This window comes from Lipotes vexillifer, unplaced genomic scaffold (genome assembly GCF_000442215.2).
Source record: "Lipotes vexillifer unplaced genomic scaffold, Lipotes_vexillifer_v1.1 scaffold1115, whole genome shotgun sequence".
NCBI classification, from domain to species: domain Eukaryota; kingdom Metazoa; phylum Chordata; class Mammalia; order Artiodactyla; family Lipotidae; genus Lipotes; species Lipotes vexillifer.
The window spans coordinates 1072392-1090371 of record NW_006792080.1 but is presented as its reverse complement, the minus strand read 5'-3'; the positions used below and the strand labels follow the sequence as shown (position 1 = coordinate 1090371).

At 55.2% G+C, this 17980-nt stretch overlaps 2 protein-coding genes across 2 annotated transcripts in view; both read right to left on the bottom strand.

Annotated features, from left to right (window-relative positions):
* ABTB1 (ankyrin repeat and BTB domain containing 1) overlaps window positions 1-1028 on the bottom strand; it is a 5246-nt gene extending 4218 nt beyond the window's left edge. Inside the window, exon 1 of the mRNA XM_007465263.1 lies at window positions 973-1028. Within this exon, the coding sequence (XP_007465325.1) occupies window positions 973-1028 (56 nt within the window). The remainder of the gene's footprint in view (window positions 1-972) is intronic.
* Window positions 1029-1399: 371 nt separating this feature from the next.
* Window positions 1400-17980, bottom strand: part of PODXL2 (podocalyxin like 2) — a 34182-nt gene continuing 17601 nt past the window's right edge. Inside the window, exons 5-10 of the mRNA XM_007465298.1 lie at window positions 11895-12616; window positions 11179-11253; window positions 5535-5691; window positions 5125-5186; window positions 2258-2437; window positions 1400-1612 (exon numbers count right to left, since the gene is read on the bottom strand). Of these exons, the coding sequence (XP_007465360.1) occupies window positions 1400-1612; window positions 2258-2437; window positions 5125-5186; window positions 5535-5691; window positions 11179-11253; window positions 11895-12616 (1409 nt within the window). The remainder of the gene's footprint in view (window positions 1613-2257; window positions 2438-5124; window positions 5187-5534; window positions 5692-11178; window positions 11254-11894; window positions 12617-17980) is intronic.

The window sequence follows — 17980 nt, the reverse complement described above, 5'->3', positions numbered from 1 at the left end:
GGGAGCCCCTGGGCATCAGAGACCCCAGGGGTGAAGAGGCTGAGCATCTGGGCTGAAGGCTTGCGGGAGGGAGGGAGGGAGGGAGGGAGGAGGAGGGGGTGGGGCCCTGCCTCCACCCGAACCCTCCGGCTGCATGGGGTGGCAGGTTAGCCTTCCCAGGGCAGAGGGACTGGAGATGGACAGGACGACCAGGAGAGTTGCAGGCGTCCTGGCAGCATGGAAACGAAAAACGGACAGATTATAGAAGGCGGGAGTCAGGAAACAAGGCAGCAGAAGAGACGAGTGAGGGGAGACCACCAAGAATGGTGATGGACAGGAAACCACTTCGAGGAGACGCCCAGGTTGGATCTCAGAGTGCACCACACTCTGGGGGCTACCAACTAACTCCCAAGTGTCACCCGACCCTGGGGAGGAGCCCGGGGAAGCTGCGGGGCTCAGGAAATCCCCGACTGGCCCAGGGGAGGACGCCAGGGGAGGTCGGGACCAGGGAATGGGGGAAGGAAAACAGGTGCCTCATATCCCACATCAGCAGCCCCTCCCCTCCCCGTGCGGCCCGCGGAGACGGCGATTGCAGCAGCATCCGGGCTGCGTCAACCGCAATTAGGAGTTCCCGAATTGCTGAGAACCAGAGACTGGTTCCGGGCCACAGGCGTTCCCAGGGCGGGGTCCGCAGCTCATCAGAGGAGACACGTCGGGGTCGTCCCAGGCCTGCCCCCAGGGTCTGACCTCCGGGCCCCTCTCTTCTCTCTGCCCCTCTCCGCCTCCTCCGGGCACCCGCGTGTCAGTCCTCCCCTCCGGGACCCCCGGAAGGAGTCAGGCCAGCACCCGAGCCCCGCGCCCCCGCTCAGAGAGCTGTCTGGACCGGGGCGGTCCTGCTTCGGCGCCCGGGCCGCCCCCGTCCCCCACCCGCAACCCGGCCAGGCGCTCCGCGGGCGGCCCACTCACACCCTCCGCAGGGCCACGGCTCCTCACCGCACTCGGCCCACGTCCCCCTTCCTGCAGCTGGAGAACAGGTCGCAGGTATCCATGGCGCGGACGTCCCCGACCCCGGCCCGGCGACCCCAGGGCAGCGGCGAAGCCCCGCCGGATATAAACACGCCGCGCCGCGCCGCGCCCCGCCCCGCCGCTCCGCCCCGCCCGCGGAGGCGCCCGCCCCGCCCCTCCCCTTAGTCCACCGCCCCCGTTTATCACACACGTTCTCCCCCCCACTCCACCCCCAAGCGCAAGAACCAGTCGCGCAGGCGGAGGCGCGGGGCCCGGCGTGCTCTCCGGGCGGCTTTAATGGGGTCCCGGGGCAGCCCCTCGGGGCGTCGGGTGGGGACGGGGATGAGGCCGAGGTGCGTGGTGAGTCGGGGGAAAGCAGGGACCCCGCGCCGAGGGCCGGGCGGGGCACAGCCCCTCACAGGTGCGTGTCCTCCTCGAATACTTCCGAGTCCTCGGGGTCGCGCTTGCCCCCCATGAGCGCGCTCCAGCCCCCCGGGCCGTTGACGGCGCCGCCGCCGTTCAGGCTGGGCTGCTTCTCCTGCATCTCCGACTGGCTGTCGCTGGCCACGTCCAGCGTGGGGTTGTCGTGGCAGCCGTTCTCCACGAAGCGCAGCTCCTCGCCGTGCGACTGCGGCGGGAGGGGCCGCTGGGAGAGCACGCCGGGCCCCCGCCGCCCCCGCTTCATCCCTTCACCGGTCCTCAGGCCGGCGAAACCGCACGCAGGGAACCCCAGCGGACCCTGATGGACGCAGGCCCGTTCGGCTCTGGGTCCACAGCTCAGCTCCTTTCTTAAAATGACTACTGACCCTGCGCACGGAACAGACCCATGGTCTCCCTGACACCATCTGATCCCTCCCACCACCACCCACCCCTTCTAAAGGGACTCACGGGAAACAGGAGCTTTGTGCCCTGGCCCCTCCTTTGGGGGGAGCTGCCAGGCTGCTGGAGCCTCGTCTTGACCCCAAGACCCCAAGCCAGGGCCTGTCTGGTGAGGCATCCACAGGAGCCCAGGCCTGCAAGGCCACCCGCACCCCCCAGCAGCGGCCCTGCGGGTGCAGCCAACGTCCCACTCCCTGCACCTCCAGCACCTAATGGGAGGCTGGCGCCCTGCAGAGGGCAACTGGGGGCCAGGCCCTGCACTAGCGCCTCACCCACAGTCACCCCACAGGCAGATGGGGACACTGAGCCTCAGACGCCTGAGCTTGCTGGGCACCCCCTCACCGGCACCACCGCGGCCCAGCCCCCTGCCCCACTGGGCTCCACGCTCGCTCACCACGTGTTTCAGCTTGGGCAGCCGGCGCTGCCAGCAGTTATAGAGCAGGCCGAGCACGATGATGATGACGCAGATGGCGCCGATGGCCACCAGCACCACAAAGAGCGTCCCGTAGTCGCTGCGTACCTGGCTGGCCCGGGCCTGGCAGCTGCTGGTGGTGGAGTAGTTCTGGATGCCAATCTGGGGGCGGGAGGGGCCGGGTTCCTTAGCCGAGATCCTAGGGTGCCAGGGCTCCCCACGGGGCCCTTGGGGTCGGAGCTCAGGGACGGAGAACAGGCTTGGAACAAGCTCCCTCAGAGGCCTGGCTGGACCTGTGCTCGGCGAGGACCCTGCCCGATCCCCACCCCACGCTGCCTGAGGGCGCCTCCATCCCCAGACTACTCACAAGCCCGCAGTGGCTCTGACCCCGCTGCAGGCGACGTTTGGCCCTAAACCCACCTGGTGGTGGCCCTAGCCCCCCACTGAGGTTGGCCCCATGCCGGCCGTCACAATCCACACTGTCCCCACCAGCTTGAAAAAGGACACGAGCAGCGGTGCGCCTCTCTCCTCACGTTCTCCACCACACACCGCGAGGAATCGCGGACACACCTTCTACCTTGGGGGGCAGGCGTGTCCCGGCATCATTATGGCCACTGTGGGCCAGAGAGCGTGCGTGGGGGGGCTGGGGATGGTCCACGTCCTCGGCCACCCCCAGTCTCCCAGCTTCCTCCTCCTTCCCACTGGAGTGGCCACCAGTGTCATTCAGCTGCCCCGCACCCCCGACACTGCGGGCTGCCTTGAGTGGGCGGCCTTCTCTGGCCAAGTGTCTGCTCTGTCTCCACCGGGTCAGGCAGACACTCTCCACAATCAGCATCTCGGGTGGAGGAAAGCAGGAAAGGCAAGCTGCCACCATCAGAGGACAGGTGCCAGGGTGAGGGTGCCGTCCACTGGCTCCGGCGCAGAGACCTGGGAGTCCGCTTTCTAAAGCCAGGTATTAGCTCTTCGTCCTGTGAACCACCTGTATATTTCCAGTACTTTCTCTATTCACTTTTTTAAGTTATCAAGGCTCAGTTCTCCTGCTAGATTCACCACCAATGCACGTGCTAAATCTGCCCACTAATATATGTCCAAAGACCCAACATGCTTTTCGGCCGAATCAGTCTGAATGAAACGTCCGGTAAAGCCAGAATACCCAGGGGAGGGGAGAAGCAGAAGGGTCTGTAAAGAAGGTTAAACCCAACTTTCCACCAGCCACCCAGTGTTCATGAACCCCAAAGCTCACAACTGGACCGGCCCCCCATGGCTACCCAGGTGGTGTAGATACAGCATCACGGTGAAAGGTCCGGGCTCTTGAATCTCTCAGGCCTGGTCCAAAGCCTGGCTCAGCCACGCACTAGCTGTGCCATTTTGGGCAAGTCACCTCCCTGCTCTGGGTTTCAGCTCCCGTCTTAAACGGGGCACCTACGGTACTCAACAGGAGGCCTTATTTACTGCTTACAACCCCGGGGTGGTGCTCAGGGCCGAGTGAGAGAACCCAGCACACTTATCAAAAAGCCGCAAACCACCACGGAGGCCACCCCCAGCCTGGCGTGGACTAGATAAGGAGGTGGGGCCCACAGGCACGGGTGCCTCAGCTCTGTCAACAAACACTGGAGGGCTATCGAGGGACCTCCCTGGTGGTCCAGGGGCTAAGACTCCACACTCCCAATGCAGGGGGCCTGGGTTCCATTACGAAACTAGATCCCACATGCCACAACTAAGAGTTCACATGCCACAACTAAAGATCCCTCATGCCGCAACACAGCCAAATAAATAAATATATAAAAAGCAAACTAAAAACACTGCAGGGGGCTTCCCTGGTGGCACAGTGGTTAAGAATCCGCCTGCCAATGCAGGGGACACGGGTTCGAGCCCTGGTCCGGGAAGATGCCATGGAGCAACTAAGCCGCAGAGCAACTAAGCCCGTGTGCCACAATCACTGAGCCTACACTCTAGAACCCGCAAGCCACAACCACTGAGCCCGCGTGTCACAAATACTGAAGCATGTGCACCTAGAGCCTGTGCTCCGCAACAAGAGAAACCACGAAAATGAGAAGCCGCCGCACCAAAACAGAGTAGCCCCCGCTCGCTGCAACTAGAGAAAGCCCGTGCACAGCAACAAAGACCCAACGCAGCCAAAAATAAATAAATAATAAATTTAAAAAACCAAAAAAACAAATACTGCAGAGCTCTCGAGAACTAAGGGGACTGATAAGGCCCCTGGGTTCCAGTGAGTGGACGGGGCCTGGAGGACACGGGCTGTCCTCAAGACGGGAGGTGAGGAACTGCACTTCCTCCTCTGGGGAAGGTGGATCTGGAGTAGAGGTCGGCCAGCCTGTCTCCTCAGCCCAGGTCCCTGGGGCCGGCCAGGTGGGCGGTGGACTGCCTGGGCCGCCCCCACCCCACCCCGCCCCGGGGCCCCCGAGCTGGCCCAGCGCCACGACTCTCAGTCGGGAGTGCCTGGTGACACTTTCTTTTGTGCCTTTGGGAACTGCGCCACGTTCTCCTCACCCACCAGGCTTCTGCACGATTTCCTGGCCAGACGTGGCGCTTCTCCGCCGTCCACCAAAGAACTCCGCTTACCCTCCAAGATCCCCTTGGGGGGCCCCTCCCTCTGCGTCCTCTCCTGACCACCTCCCTCCACGGCTTGGGTCTGCGCCTGCTGTCACATGTCGCACGCACCGCAGCTGGTAGCTCCGTGCTCCTCGGGAGCTGGGCCTCCGAGACCGGAGACAGGAGCTGTCCAGAGCTGCTTGAGGCCGCACCCCGCCACTCAGGCCCTCACGCCTCAGGGAAGGCAGCCCCGCCCCAGAGTTTTAGGGGTGCAGGGAGCATGGCCGCGCTCTTACCTCCACCAGGCTCCTGCGGATGTCGCCCAGCATGGAGAGGACGTCTTGAGTGGGCACCACCCCTGGGGAAACGCACCATCAAGCACAGCCCTGGCCCCAGAGGTCCTCGGGCTCCTGACCCTCGGACCCCCGTCTGAGCCGCCTCCGAGCCTCACTCCCCACCCTGGAGCCCACGCAGCCCATGACCCGTACCTGCTGCCCACCCGCTGGCCCACCTGTGGAGGGGTGTGGCTTCCAGAAGCCACACTCATGGCCCCTCCCCGACCACACAGAGTACATGGGCCTGCGCCTCCCTCCCGACCAGGGTCCACCCTCCTCCTCTCCAGAACCCAGGCCTGTGGGCATCGCTGAACCCTGAACCAGGGAGTCCAGTTGGGACTCAGCCTGCCCTCCCCGCAGCCCCCACTCACCCTGCTCGCCCGCCAAGGTCATCAGCAGGTGCCGCTCCTTCTCGCTGGGCTTGCTCAGGGAGATGTGCCAGTCCCCGTGGTGGCTGCGGCCGTGGCGGGGCAGCGCCCCCTCCACCAGGGCCAGGAGCTGCAGCCCCTGGTGCCGACGGAACACCTCCTACGAGGGCGGAGAGAAAGCCCCGCGTTCAGTGAGGGGTGACGCCCCCTGACCCCAGCCTCTAGGCCTGGGCCCCTCTGACCCAGGAAAGGCCAGCGGGCTGCCCAGAGGGGCTGCTCAGGGACCTCTGGGGACCGCGGAGGAGGCTGTGAGCCTGGCCTCGGGGGACAGTGGGCACAGCAAGACCTGAGTCCACTTGGTCCCTGCAGGTGTCCAGGTGCCCCCGCCTGCCCTGGCCTCTTGCACTCACGCGGGGCCCGAGTGTCCAGACGTGTCATGTGACGGACGAGTATGTGGCGGGGGAGGACAAGAGAGTGCGCATCAATACGGCCACCAAAACGGCAGGAGAGGCGGGAGGCATCCTCCCCAAACTCTCCGCCTGTCACTGGAGAGACAGGGCTCAAAGCTGGGGAGTCAAGAAAGAGTCTGCTGTAGAGAACGAAGGTGTGGACACCAAGGCGGGAAAGCAGGGGGTGGGGATGAACTGGGAGACTGGGATTGACATATATACACTAATATGTATAAGGTAGATTTAAAAAAAAAAAGACGGCTGCGCCCTCGCAGGGTGCAGCGGTGACCAGGAGAATTAGCAGAGATGGCCATAATGGTAGACCCCTGGCAACAGGGAGGGGCAGGAGAAGGGGAAAGGAGACTCCTCTTTCCCATCTGACGCTCTTGTGCTGCTTAGATATCCTTCAGCTTATACATAGGTAATCACACAACTTAAAAACAAAAGCAAGAGGTTGGCACTGAAGAGGGACTCGGCATGGGGCAGGAGGCCTTGCCTCTGGCTCCCAGCCTGTCACTGTCCCTTCCTGGCCTGTCTGGGAAGAGGCCCTCCTCTGGCCCAGTCCCCCGACCCCTGGCCCCCAGCAGCCCCTCCCTCCTGTACGTGGGCTCCTGTCTCCATTGCTCCCAGCCGTGGGGCCGCAAGCCAGGTGTCTCTGCCCATGAGACACAGGCGTCCCTCCAGGCCAGACTTGTGGGCTCTCCTTTCTGCTGGGGCCCAAGCTAAGGAGCGTGGCTGTCATGCTACTAACATGATGAAGGGCCTTGTTGCCATGGCAAGTGCCCAGTGCAGGCTCTCACGAGCGTTAGTTAGGCTCAGCAGCCTAAGAGAAGCCTGCTCAGTTCCACACCTGGGAGAAGGCTGGTACCTGGAGACGGCCCGAGCGAGCGGCTCGGGAAGCCCCAGCTCCTGAAATGGCCGCTACCGTCCGTGTGTGCGCGTGCAGGGGAGGGGCAGCCGTGCCCGAGCCCTCCTTGGGGCGGCGCCTCCCCGTGTGTGTGTGGGCTGCAGCCCTGTGCTCCACCACCTGCGCACACCCCCCATTTTCAGGGTCCAGATGTCTGCCTGGCCTAAGCCCTAGACCCACAAAGTCAGTTCTGGGAGGGTCTGATGACTAGTTATTTCATACCATTTATTCTGTAGATGGGAACTGAGTGTCAGTGGCCTGAGGAAAAATCCCTGGCTTTGGAATCAAATATGTATTCAAATCTTGGTTCTGCCATTTATCAGCTCTGAGACCTTTAGCAACATACTGTACCTCTCTGAGCCTCAGTTTCCCCATCTGAAAATGTGGGCATCAGTCCTAAATCTGTGGGTTTACTGTGAGGATTGAAAGTACTTATTCAATCATAGGTGCTGGGACAACTGGATATCTCAGCAGAAAAGAAAAAACATACCTGGACTCATATTTTACACCAAAGTCAATATCAGGTGCATTTCAGATCTAAAGCTTTTAGAAACAAGCATGGCCTTGGAGTAGGCAAACGTTTCTAAATTGGACCGGACGAAACCACGAACCATGAACGAAAAAACTGATAAGTTGGGGTATTTTATGATGAAGTTTAAAAAAATTAAGAACTTCCATTTATCAGAGGGTACTATTAAGAGGATGAAAAGGCACCCCACAGGGTAGGAGAAAACATTTACAATATGTATACCAGACAGAGGTTTCATATCCAGGACATATAAATAATTTACAGACCTCAATAAATAAAAAGTCAGATAACCCAGTCGATAAATGAGCAAAAGATCTGATGAGGCACTTGACCAAAAGAGGCTAAAACACACATGGAAAGTTGTTCAACTTTGTTAATCATCAAGGAAATGCAAAGTGAAACCACAAAGTGATGCCACCACACTACATACCTCGCAAAATGGGTAAAATGAAAAACAACACCGGTGGCCGGCAGACATGGCAGCCCCAGAGCACCCAGGCGCTGCCGCAGAGTCACTGGCACAGTCACCGTGGCAAGTTGCTGGACAGTATCCACGGAAGATGAACGTACGCATACACGCTGACCCCACGGCACCACCCGTTGGAATGTGCCCGGGTGCCCGCCCGCCAAAGTGCAGGTCCCAGAATCTCCAGAGCAGCAGATCCACAACACCTGAAACTGAAGCTCCCCAACGTCTGTCACCAAAGGGATAAAGAGAACGAGCGTGAACACACGGCAACACACGCAATGATACAGGTGAATCTCAAAAGCAGGATGTTGAAGCACAAAAAGCCAGACAGAATATCACACACTCAGTGATGCCACTTATGTAAGGTTCAAAAGCACGCAAAATTCATTCACGGCATTACAAGTCAATAAGATGGTTCCCTTGAGGAAACAGTGTCTGGAAGGAAGAGTAAGAGGGGCCTCAGGGGCAGCCGATCGTGCTTTGTGTCCTGATGTGACAGCCCGCTGCGCTGCACGCGTCTGACCCGTGCGCTTTTCTGGCTGTACCTCGTGAGGCATGAGGACGCCCCTTGAGTGGAGCACACTCAGGGTGTAACCTGTCTTCCCTGCTGACTCCTGGGCAGGTGACCCTCCCTGCACGTCACACTGTTTTTCCCAGTGCAGGGGCCCCAGTGCCCCTGCTACGGTCCAGGCCCTGAGGTTACACGCCAACTCCTCCAAGTGACTGTGGGGGGAATGTAGAATGGTGCAGCTGCTGCAGGAAACAGTATGACAGTTCCTCAAAAGATTAGAGAGAAAATCACCAGATGATCTGGGAATTCCACTTCTGCATATATACCAAAAGGACTGAAAGCAGAGTCTGGGAGAGATATTTGTACATCAAGTTCATAGCGGGATTATTCACAACAGCTAAAACGTGTCTATCAACAAATGAACGGATAAACAAAATGTGGTCCATCCACACAATGGAATATTACTCAGCCTTAAAAAGGAAGGGAATTCTGACACATGCTACAACTGGTACAAACCTTGAGGACATTATGCTCAGTGAAACAAGCCACTCATAGGGAAATACTGTGTGATCCCACTAATATGAGAGGCCCACAGCACTCAGATTCATAGAGACAGAAAGTAGAAGGGTGGTTGAGAGAGGGGGGGAAATGGAGTTGTTTAATGGGGACAGAATTTCAGTTTTTGCAAGATGAAAAAGTTCTGGAGATCTGTTTCACAATAATGTAAATGTACTTAACACAACCGTACACTTAAAAATGATTAGAACGATAAATTTTATGTTAGATTTTTTTACAATGAAAAAATCCACTGTAAAAAATAATATTGACTAGTTAGGTAGATGTCAAGTATTAAATGAGAATAACAAACCAGACAAAAACAGGGAAAGCAGAATGAAAGCATTTAAATTTCTATGTGTTCTTTGGGAAGAGAACAGAGACATTAACTTTAGACTTCATTGTTCAAGTATGTGCACCCCAAACTCCAGAGTCTCAAGTCCCCATAAAAGCCATGAGAGCTCCTTGAAGAATGTTGATTCCATGTCCGGGGAAGGGAGCATTTGAGAACAGCCTGGAGCATCCTCGCGCACAGAAAGCAGGGAAACTATCAAACACTAAAGGTCGGTCAAAAGGACTCAGAAGCCAACTCTGAGTTGAGTCTTTCACTGGCCAAAGATGGGGCTGTAGGCAATGCAGGCTGCCTGCCACTCAGTTCCACAAGGATCAAGTCTTAAGCCACGGCAGTCGCTGACCTATACTCTGAGAGGAATGCAGGACGAAGCATTCTGTGTCTGGATATAGGGGCCCCCAGAGAGTCAAAATGTATACTAAGGAAGAATAGCGTTGACCCCAGGTTCCTGCATTGTCCCTCACACAGAAAAGCACTCAAATCATTAACTGAGACATCTGGTCCTCAAGGCCAGCAGTGACCTTTCCCTGAGGTCTCCGCTGCATGCATCCCCTTCACCGAAGTTCACGTGTATCTTGGCTCGTCCACCCGAGAGGCTGTCTCCGTCCTCAGTCAGACACTGAATGAACTCAGCTCACAGCCCTTCCATCGTGCTTTATTTCCAGTTAACAGAGTGAGCATCAGTAAGACTAATAACTGCACTGCCCTGGATTAAAACACACTAATGACGTTACAATCTATCACTTTATAAAGATGCTGGGAAAAAGAGAACACCTCATTGGTCACTTTTGGATTAAACGTGTGCATGTACTTTCACTTTTCTCCCAAACACACTAAGCAAGAATGAAGGGTTTTTTTTTTTTAAGGTCTAAAACCACAAAGACAAAACCACAACAAAACAGGAGAGGAGACAAGAGCCACAGCATGTGATCACCGGAAGCGGATGGGTGAGTCAGAGTTTCCCAGTTCAGCAAGCCCCAGAGAGCCAGACGCTGAGCCAGACGGGGAGAGCTGAGGAGCACCCAGACTTCTCGCCCAACTTGCCAAACGCTCTGGATAAGCATCACTGGCTCCCTCTCGGAGAGAGAACGGAAACAGCACCAGCACAGGACCACACTGAGAGTGTGTGTAAGAAGCAATGGACCCCTAGTTCCCCGATACCGCACAGCTGACAAAAAGCCCTTCTCCCTGCAGAAGACCGGAAGCTTGTTCTTTAATGATGGTAAAATAGAGGGTCTCTGACCTTGAGGACACCAGACCCAGCTGTGGGAGGGGCTCACACTGCGAATGGGCGCGGTGAATGAACTCACCCATCAGGCACATGTGTCCTAACACAGAAACACAGCCCTCTCCCAAGCTGCTCCCAGAACCCTGGCGGCCAGCCCCATACCCTCCCCGAAGGACAGAAGTTCCTTTTTCCAAGAATCTAATCACCCAAGAGGAAGGCCCTAAAGACACTCACATTAGAAATTTTCAAATGAAATGGCCCAGCCAGACCACCCTCCCAAGAAGCTACAGTGAAGCCCACCCCCAGGCTCAAAGCTTCCGACCAGCTTTTGCTGGCCCTCCTCAAACAGCACCAAACAAATGCCGCCAGACATTTGATGAGAGGACGCATGTGGAAAATTGAGAACAAAACTAACAAATGGGGAAAGCATCCCGTACAGGGAGAAAACAACTCTTCAGAAAGCAATTTCAATATCCTCATAGAGAGACGACATCACACACAGAATCAAAAACGGAGGGGGGCAAGCACTAAGAGCCCTGGGGATTTAAAAATCCAAGAGCACTCTTTTCTCAGACGTTGGTGGGAGCTGGCTCCCCCCAGGGGGTCAGGCCACCCACCCCGGCCTGGCCTGCCCCCCCAGCACTCACACAGTCCACGTTCTCCGCCATGTTCAGGATGATATAGCTCTTTCCAGCCAGGTTGCTCCAGTCTTTGCAGATCACCTGTGCAGAGAAATAAGAAGGGCATCTGGAGAGAGGGTGGATGGAACCCTGTGAGAAGCTAGGAGGGCGAGGCCAGGCACAGGTGTGACAGGTGGGTGAGAGCAGACAGCCTCCGCACGGTGACATGCCCAGGACCCGGCCAAGGTTCACAAACCCGACGTCTGCAGGGAGGGGAGGCGGGAGCCGTGTCACAGGGGCCTGGCTGCAAGGGCCAGCCTAGAGGCTTTCGAAGGCAAACTCAAGTGTAACGTTCTGAAGGGCTAAGAGTAGCACACCTGTGGGCCAGACGCACAGCTGACCACCTGGGACCCCTCCTTTCCTTCTGGTGTCGGGGTGGGCGGGTGAGGGGGAGAGCAGGGGCAACTGCACAGTGGTGGGGGGTGTGGAGGTGGGGCTGGCCAGAGCGCTGCCAGCACCCACCCTTGGCGGCTGTGACGAGCAGAGGGCACCTGAACCCGTGACGACTGGGCGGGGGTGCCGAGCCTGTGCGCCTCAGCGTGAAGAGGATGCCCGCTGCTGGGCCACGAGCTGTGCCCCCCGAAGTTCCGCCCGGGACCCACCCGCTGTCCCGGGGCCCGGCAGAGCCCTCCCCATGCCGCGAGCTGGGCATGGCCGGGCAGCCCGCGAGCACCCTCACTTACCTGCGTGGAGTCCCAGGGTGTTCTAGACGGAGTGTCGGCAGTCTGCCCTTCCTGGGGCAGCTGGCTGAGGGTTTCTCGTCCCACGGCAGCAGAGGAAGGTGTCAGCTCCGTGTCTCCAGGAGCCAGTGAGAAAGAGGCTGAGGCTCCAGGGTGCGTGGGGTCTTCGTCTGAGGCCTCAGCCCCGCTGGGAGCTTCTGTCTGAGGGAACGAGGCCGGGGACGGTCCCTCCCCCGGCCGGCCGGCCAAGCCAGCTGTTCCCGCAGGGGCCTCCTCACTGGGCTCCCGAGGGGCCTCCAACTCTAGCCCGTGCCCTGCGACTGGCATCGCCGTGCCCCCTGCCCCCCAGTCGGCCACATCCTGACCCCCCAGGGTCACTGGACTTGGGGCGACTGTGGGCGGGGAAAGGCTCGGCTCCATGCTGCTCCCCACCTCCACACCCGAGGAGGCCTGGTCCCCAGACTCTTCATGCCGGTGTTCGGGGGCCCCTGGGGTCTGGCTGCTGCCGGTGGAAGGAAAGCCGTGGACCTGACTTTGGGGTTCTTCTTGGGATCTGGTCACAGGCAGCAGCTGCTCCGCCTCTTCCTCCTCTCCAGGGACCACACGCCAGGGTGGCTCCACCAGGCTCATCTTGGGCAGGGGAGACGGGAGGCTTGCCCCCTCTTGACTCTGGCCCGTATCCTCTATGGGACCAGCCTTCTCAGTCAGGTCTGGAAAACCGTAATCTACAGACAGAGATGGAGAGTTCATTCACGAGCTTCATCATTCGTCGATTTGCTGAGTACGTGCTGAACGGATGATAAAAAGAACCGTGAGACCCTCAGGGGAACGGGGGGAAGGTTGGACAGTTGATCGTGTGGGAAAGGAGTGGGAAATGGGCTGGATTGGTGGGGACAGACTGGGGGGACAAGGGCCAGGCTGGTCCTCACTTCCTTCCTGGGAATAAAACGACACAATTCTGCCATTGAAGTCCCACGAACACGGGAAGGTGTGAAGTCTACATGCTCCCCGGAAGTGGCCCCGCTAACATCTGGCGCACAGGGTCCCTGCGGTGCCTTGTCTGGGCTCTCCCCAGGAGACCCCATCACGACCCTTCACCCCTTTTCTAATGGGCTGGGGTGGGGGTCTTCCAGGTGAAATCCCCCAATGAAGTCTGAGAGCCCTGTGATCACATATGACCACCACTGTCCCTAGCCAGTGCTCTTATTCTGTAAATCAGGTCCCGACTGGGAAATGCAAGATGCTGGGAGAGCAGAGAGGGGCACTGGCTGAGCCCACCCAGTGTCTGGAGCCTTCCAGCACTCACGGGGCCACTGCCGGCGGGTGGAAGGGGAGGTTCCTCTCCCTGCCATCCCTGGAACGACACTGTGAAGCAGAATACAGAGGCCTCCTGGAGACCAGGACATCTGGCTTCTCAGTGCACCCCAGGCCCCGTCAGGATAATGACACGTGAAAAGCACAGAGTTTTGTTGGAAATTCATTCAAATATCAGAATCGATATCTAGGCAATAACTGTTATTGGCTGCCATTTTGTTTCAAAATAATAAATATCAAAGACAGTTCTGAAATACTGCGTAGAACTGAGACGGCTGGGGAAGGTCTCAGGTGCTGACTGAGCTGCTCATTTTCCTCCTCCCAAATTTCTGTCAAATGACAAAAATTTTTTTTTTTTCACTGTCAAAATGAAAGTCTAAAAAATTTAGATAAATTTCTGGGAACATGGAAAGCAGGTGAGATCATAAGATCAGATAACCCCTCAGCCAAAATAAACAGAAAAAGTCAGCAGTGGAGGAGGGGGACTCTCTTTCCATCAGAATTAAGGAGAGAGACTACTGTGGGGTTAGCAAGGACACAGAACAGAAAACTCAGGGAACACAAGATAATTTTTAAAATTCTAATGAGTATTCTCAGAAAGACCTAAAAATATTGCATCCCTAAAATAAGAACAGGCTAATAAGAAAATGAAGTAATCTTTAAGAAAGAAAAGTTCTTGGAAACTGAAACTCAATTGTTTAAATGTGAAAATTCGATAGAACAGCTAGAAGAAAAATCAAGGTAAAGTCATCAGAGCAAAAGCACAAGCAAAGCAAAGCTAAAAGATACAGGTGATCAATGTACGAAGTCTAGCAACTAGCCAATATGATTTTCAAAAAGAAAGAAATAAAATGGAGAGAGTAATAGCCAAACAAAGTTCCCAGGCCTCACAACATGAATCTTCATGTTGGAAAGGCAATAAACAAGGTGAATCATAAAAGACTCACACCTAGCCTCATTCTCACGACAGTCCAACTCTCAGAGGGCTACCTATAAAAGAACAAGAAACTGATTATCAAATTATCATCAAGCTTCTAATTAATAAGACCAGATTGCAGGAGGGAAAAATGTGTTCAAAATTCTGAGGGAAGCTTATTTTGAACTGGGAGTTTTATATCCAACTAAACTATCATTCAAATGTGATTACAAAATAAAGACACTGTCATCTATGTAAGGACTTAAAAGATTTTCTTATCCACAGATTCTGAAAGAATGAATTAAGGAAGTTCTCCAAGAAATCCAAAAAGACATGGGAAATCAAGAAATGTAAGAGAAATGTCATGAAAATCAATCTCAGGACAGAAGCTGGGAAGCAAGCCTAGAGAGCAATTATTCAAATTGGAACAAGGATCCAGAGGGCTCTAAGAATTATTACTTTTCATAAGAAAAAGTATGATTTTTAGAAGCTGAATGATCACTGAACTGCCACTATAACGTTTAAATGAATAATTAAAACAGTCCACCACCCCACTTTTGTTAATTATACTCTTCAGGGCAGCAGAGACTTAGTAATTTAAGATCTTCCCCTCCTCCACCCCTGCACACACTCTGAAGGGAAGCTGACCTGTTCCCCACACAGAGCAGGTGGGATGAGGCCTGCTGGTAGGACAGTGACCACAGAACTGCTGAAGAAACCCATGACAGCCCCTAAACCTGAGCAATCTAGTACCACCTGTACAAACATGGAAGAACAGTCAAGATTCACAAGACGTTTGAGGAAAGCCAGGCTCAGGAAAAAGCATGAGGGTGAGAAAGCAAAGCAACTGGCCTCTGAGAGAAGGGCTAAGCTTGTCAAAAAAGAAGCACTTTGAAGAACTGATCATTAACATCTTCAGAGATTCAAGAGACAATTACACCATAAAACAAGAAGAACAAAAATGTCTTACTTCAACAGAAGTAAGAACTTTATAACAGACCTGTTTAAAACTGAAATGCAAAATAAAAACATGACTGAAATGGGCTGGCTGACCACCTGGCGGGAATCTATGTAACAAAATGTCAGATGGGTGTCTGGGCAATAAAACATATAAAAAACCCTTACAATCGTGCAATTTCGTTCTTAGAGGATTAATCTGACAGCGACGCACAAGAATTAGATGAAGGAGGGGATGGAAGAAAGCAGAGAGGAGTCAGGGGCTCATCGCAGTGGATCAGGAGAGACAAATGGAGTGACAATAGTGGAAGTGATGAGAGAGGAATGGATGCAAGGGCCGGCCCTGGGGCAGAGGCAGCTGGCCAACGGGAGGAGGTGAGCACTGTGGGAAGAGCCATTCCATTAAGAGAAACAGTGAAATCCAGAGGAAAAGGGCACTGGAAACCCTCAAGAAGCGGTGGAAATAGCCAGCAGCTCAGAGAGCCTGGACCATGGCAGAATGGCGAGCCACTGACCCACAGAGTCCCACTGGGGCGGGACAGTCCTCAAGGGGCAAGCTGACCAGACAACCCCTCTACTCACCCTGATGCTGACCCATGCCAAACACGGGGGTCACAGTGGTCATGCTGTTGGTGACATGATCTGAGAGCCAGAAGGCTTGCCACCACCTTGCTTGTCTGAGCAACGGCAAACTCCTCAGCTACCCTGGGCTTCAGTTTTTCCCGAAACAAATGAGGATGCCCGTATCTAGGATTTCTAAGGCTCTTTCCAGCACGGATATTCTAAGCTTCGGAGACACTTTTGACAAATGTGTCTTATAAAAAGAGCGTTGGAGGCAACCGCCCGTCTACTGTCCTGAATAGAAGAGAACGGGACTCACTAGGTCACAAGCTCCTCGGGACAAGCGGCGGGACCTTCTTCGCCCGTGTCCGCAGCACCTGACACAGGGGCTGGCGGAGCGCACAGGAGGGCAAGGCCTGCTCGCTGAGCTGTCTCCCGCCTCCCGCACCCAGGTGTCCCCACAGGGAGAGAACAGGGCCTCCAGTCACGGTGCAGAGTCTCCTTTACGATCTGCGGCAGCTCCTCTCCCCTCTCCCTAAATGTGACCACTTCCAAACCAACCGCCCTGGACTCACCATTTCTGCACTTCCTTCTCAGTGGGTTCACTGTTTCCGATCTATTGCCTCAACACTAAAGTCTCCCAAATTGACATCTCCCAGCAAGCCTCCACCCTCTTCCAGCCTCTTGCCTCTGGTGACTGGACAAATCACTGACTGACGCTCACTGGTGCTTGGGATCAGCAGGATTTTCTTTTTCTACTTTTTTTTTCAACCACCACTCAGCATCCAAAATTATTCCTTTCCCTTTTACTGTGTGATTTCAGTGTCACTGCTTATCAGCTGCATGGCCTTGGACACGGAACCTGGCGTCCCTGTGCCTCCTCTTCCTCACCTGTAAAAAGTGAAGAGTGCGCAGCACACAGGGCTGTGGTCTGGATTCAGTGAGATGAAGCTGGGCACAACCAACAGTACAGACACCCTGTTAATTTGAGCTCTTCCTCCACCTCCTCCTCCTCCACTACCAACATTAAAGGAATGTTCACATTGTTAAATCGTAAGAGAAAACAGCAGCATTCTGGAAGTGCGCTCCACAAACAAGGAGCACAGTAAGCACCTGAGTGGTAAGTCAGGATCCAGGAGAGAGGCAGGAAACGACCAATCATCTATTGACAAGCCTGCATATGATCTGAATATGGGAAATGCCTCCTACACCAGAAATGAGAACTAATGGGACGCCCACCGGGGGCACAGACTACGGAAGTATGACAGGAGGTGACACAGGGGCGGCTGGGGGACAGACCATGGTGGGATGGAAACGGGGGTCCCAGGGGAGTGGACGGTGGGACTGGATCCGAATGTGAGTGTAGACTAACAAGCAAAGAAACTGAGCCTTGTCCAAGAGTAACCGCGGCCTGATGAACTGAGAAAGAAAAACCGTGTATGACATTCCTTCCAAAAATGCAGAACCTGATTCTAATTATGGGGGAACACTAGACAAACCAAAACTGAGAAGCATTCTACAAAATCACTGGCCTGTCTCCTTAAAAAACAAACATCACAATCATGAAAGACACACTGGAGTGTTCCAGAATAAAAGAGACAAAAGACACATGAGAACTAAATGCAGTACGTGATCCTGGACTGAACAACGAACTGGAAACAGTAACTTTTTTTCCTTTTTTTTTTGCTACTAAGGACATTGCTGGGAAAACTGGCAAAGTTTGAAAGAAGTTTGTAGTTACAGAACAGTATTGTATGGATGTCAATTTCCAGATTGTGCTCATTGTGCTGTGGTTTGGTAACAGAATGGCTGTTAAGATACACACCGAAGTACTTAAGGGTCAAGGGGAATTTGCCTGCAACTTACTGTCAAGTGATTCAGGAAAAACTCTCTCTATACATCCACATATACATACACAGAATAACACAGCAAATGTGACAAAATGTTAACAATGGGGGATCTAAGTGAAGGGTATACGGGAATTATTCTTGTAAGTTTTCTGCAAACACAAAGTTACCCACCAGCAAACAGAGAAGGCAGGGGACAGGGCAGGCTACGTGGGCTAAGAGTTTCTGACCTCCAGGAGAAAGGAGTACAGGTGCACAAGGCAGGTGAACAATCCCAGGGGGGAAAGAGCGGAGCGCTCGTCCCACTCAGGTGTCCACGGGAGGAAGACCACGACTCCAGAGGTTAGCGAGCCTGGAGGAATGAGGGAGCCTCAGCACTCACCTTGCAGGGACCAGGAGTGAGATGACAGTGGAGGAGGAGGAGAGGGATGGAGACGGGCGAGCGACCAGGCGGGAGGAGGGGACTGCAGGGAGGGGGAGGGGACTGCAGGGAG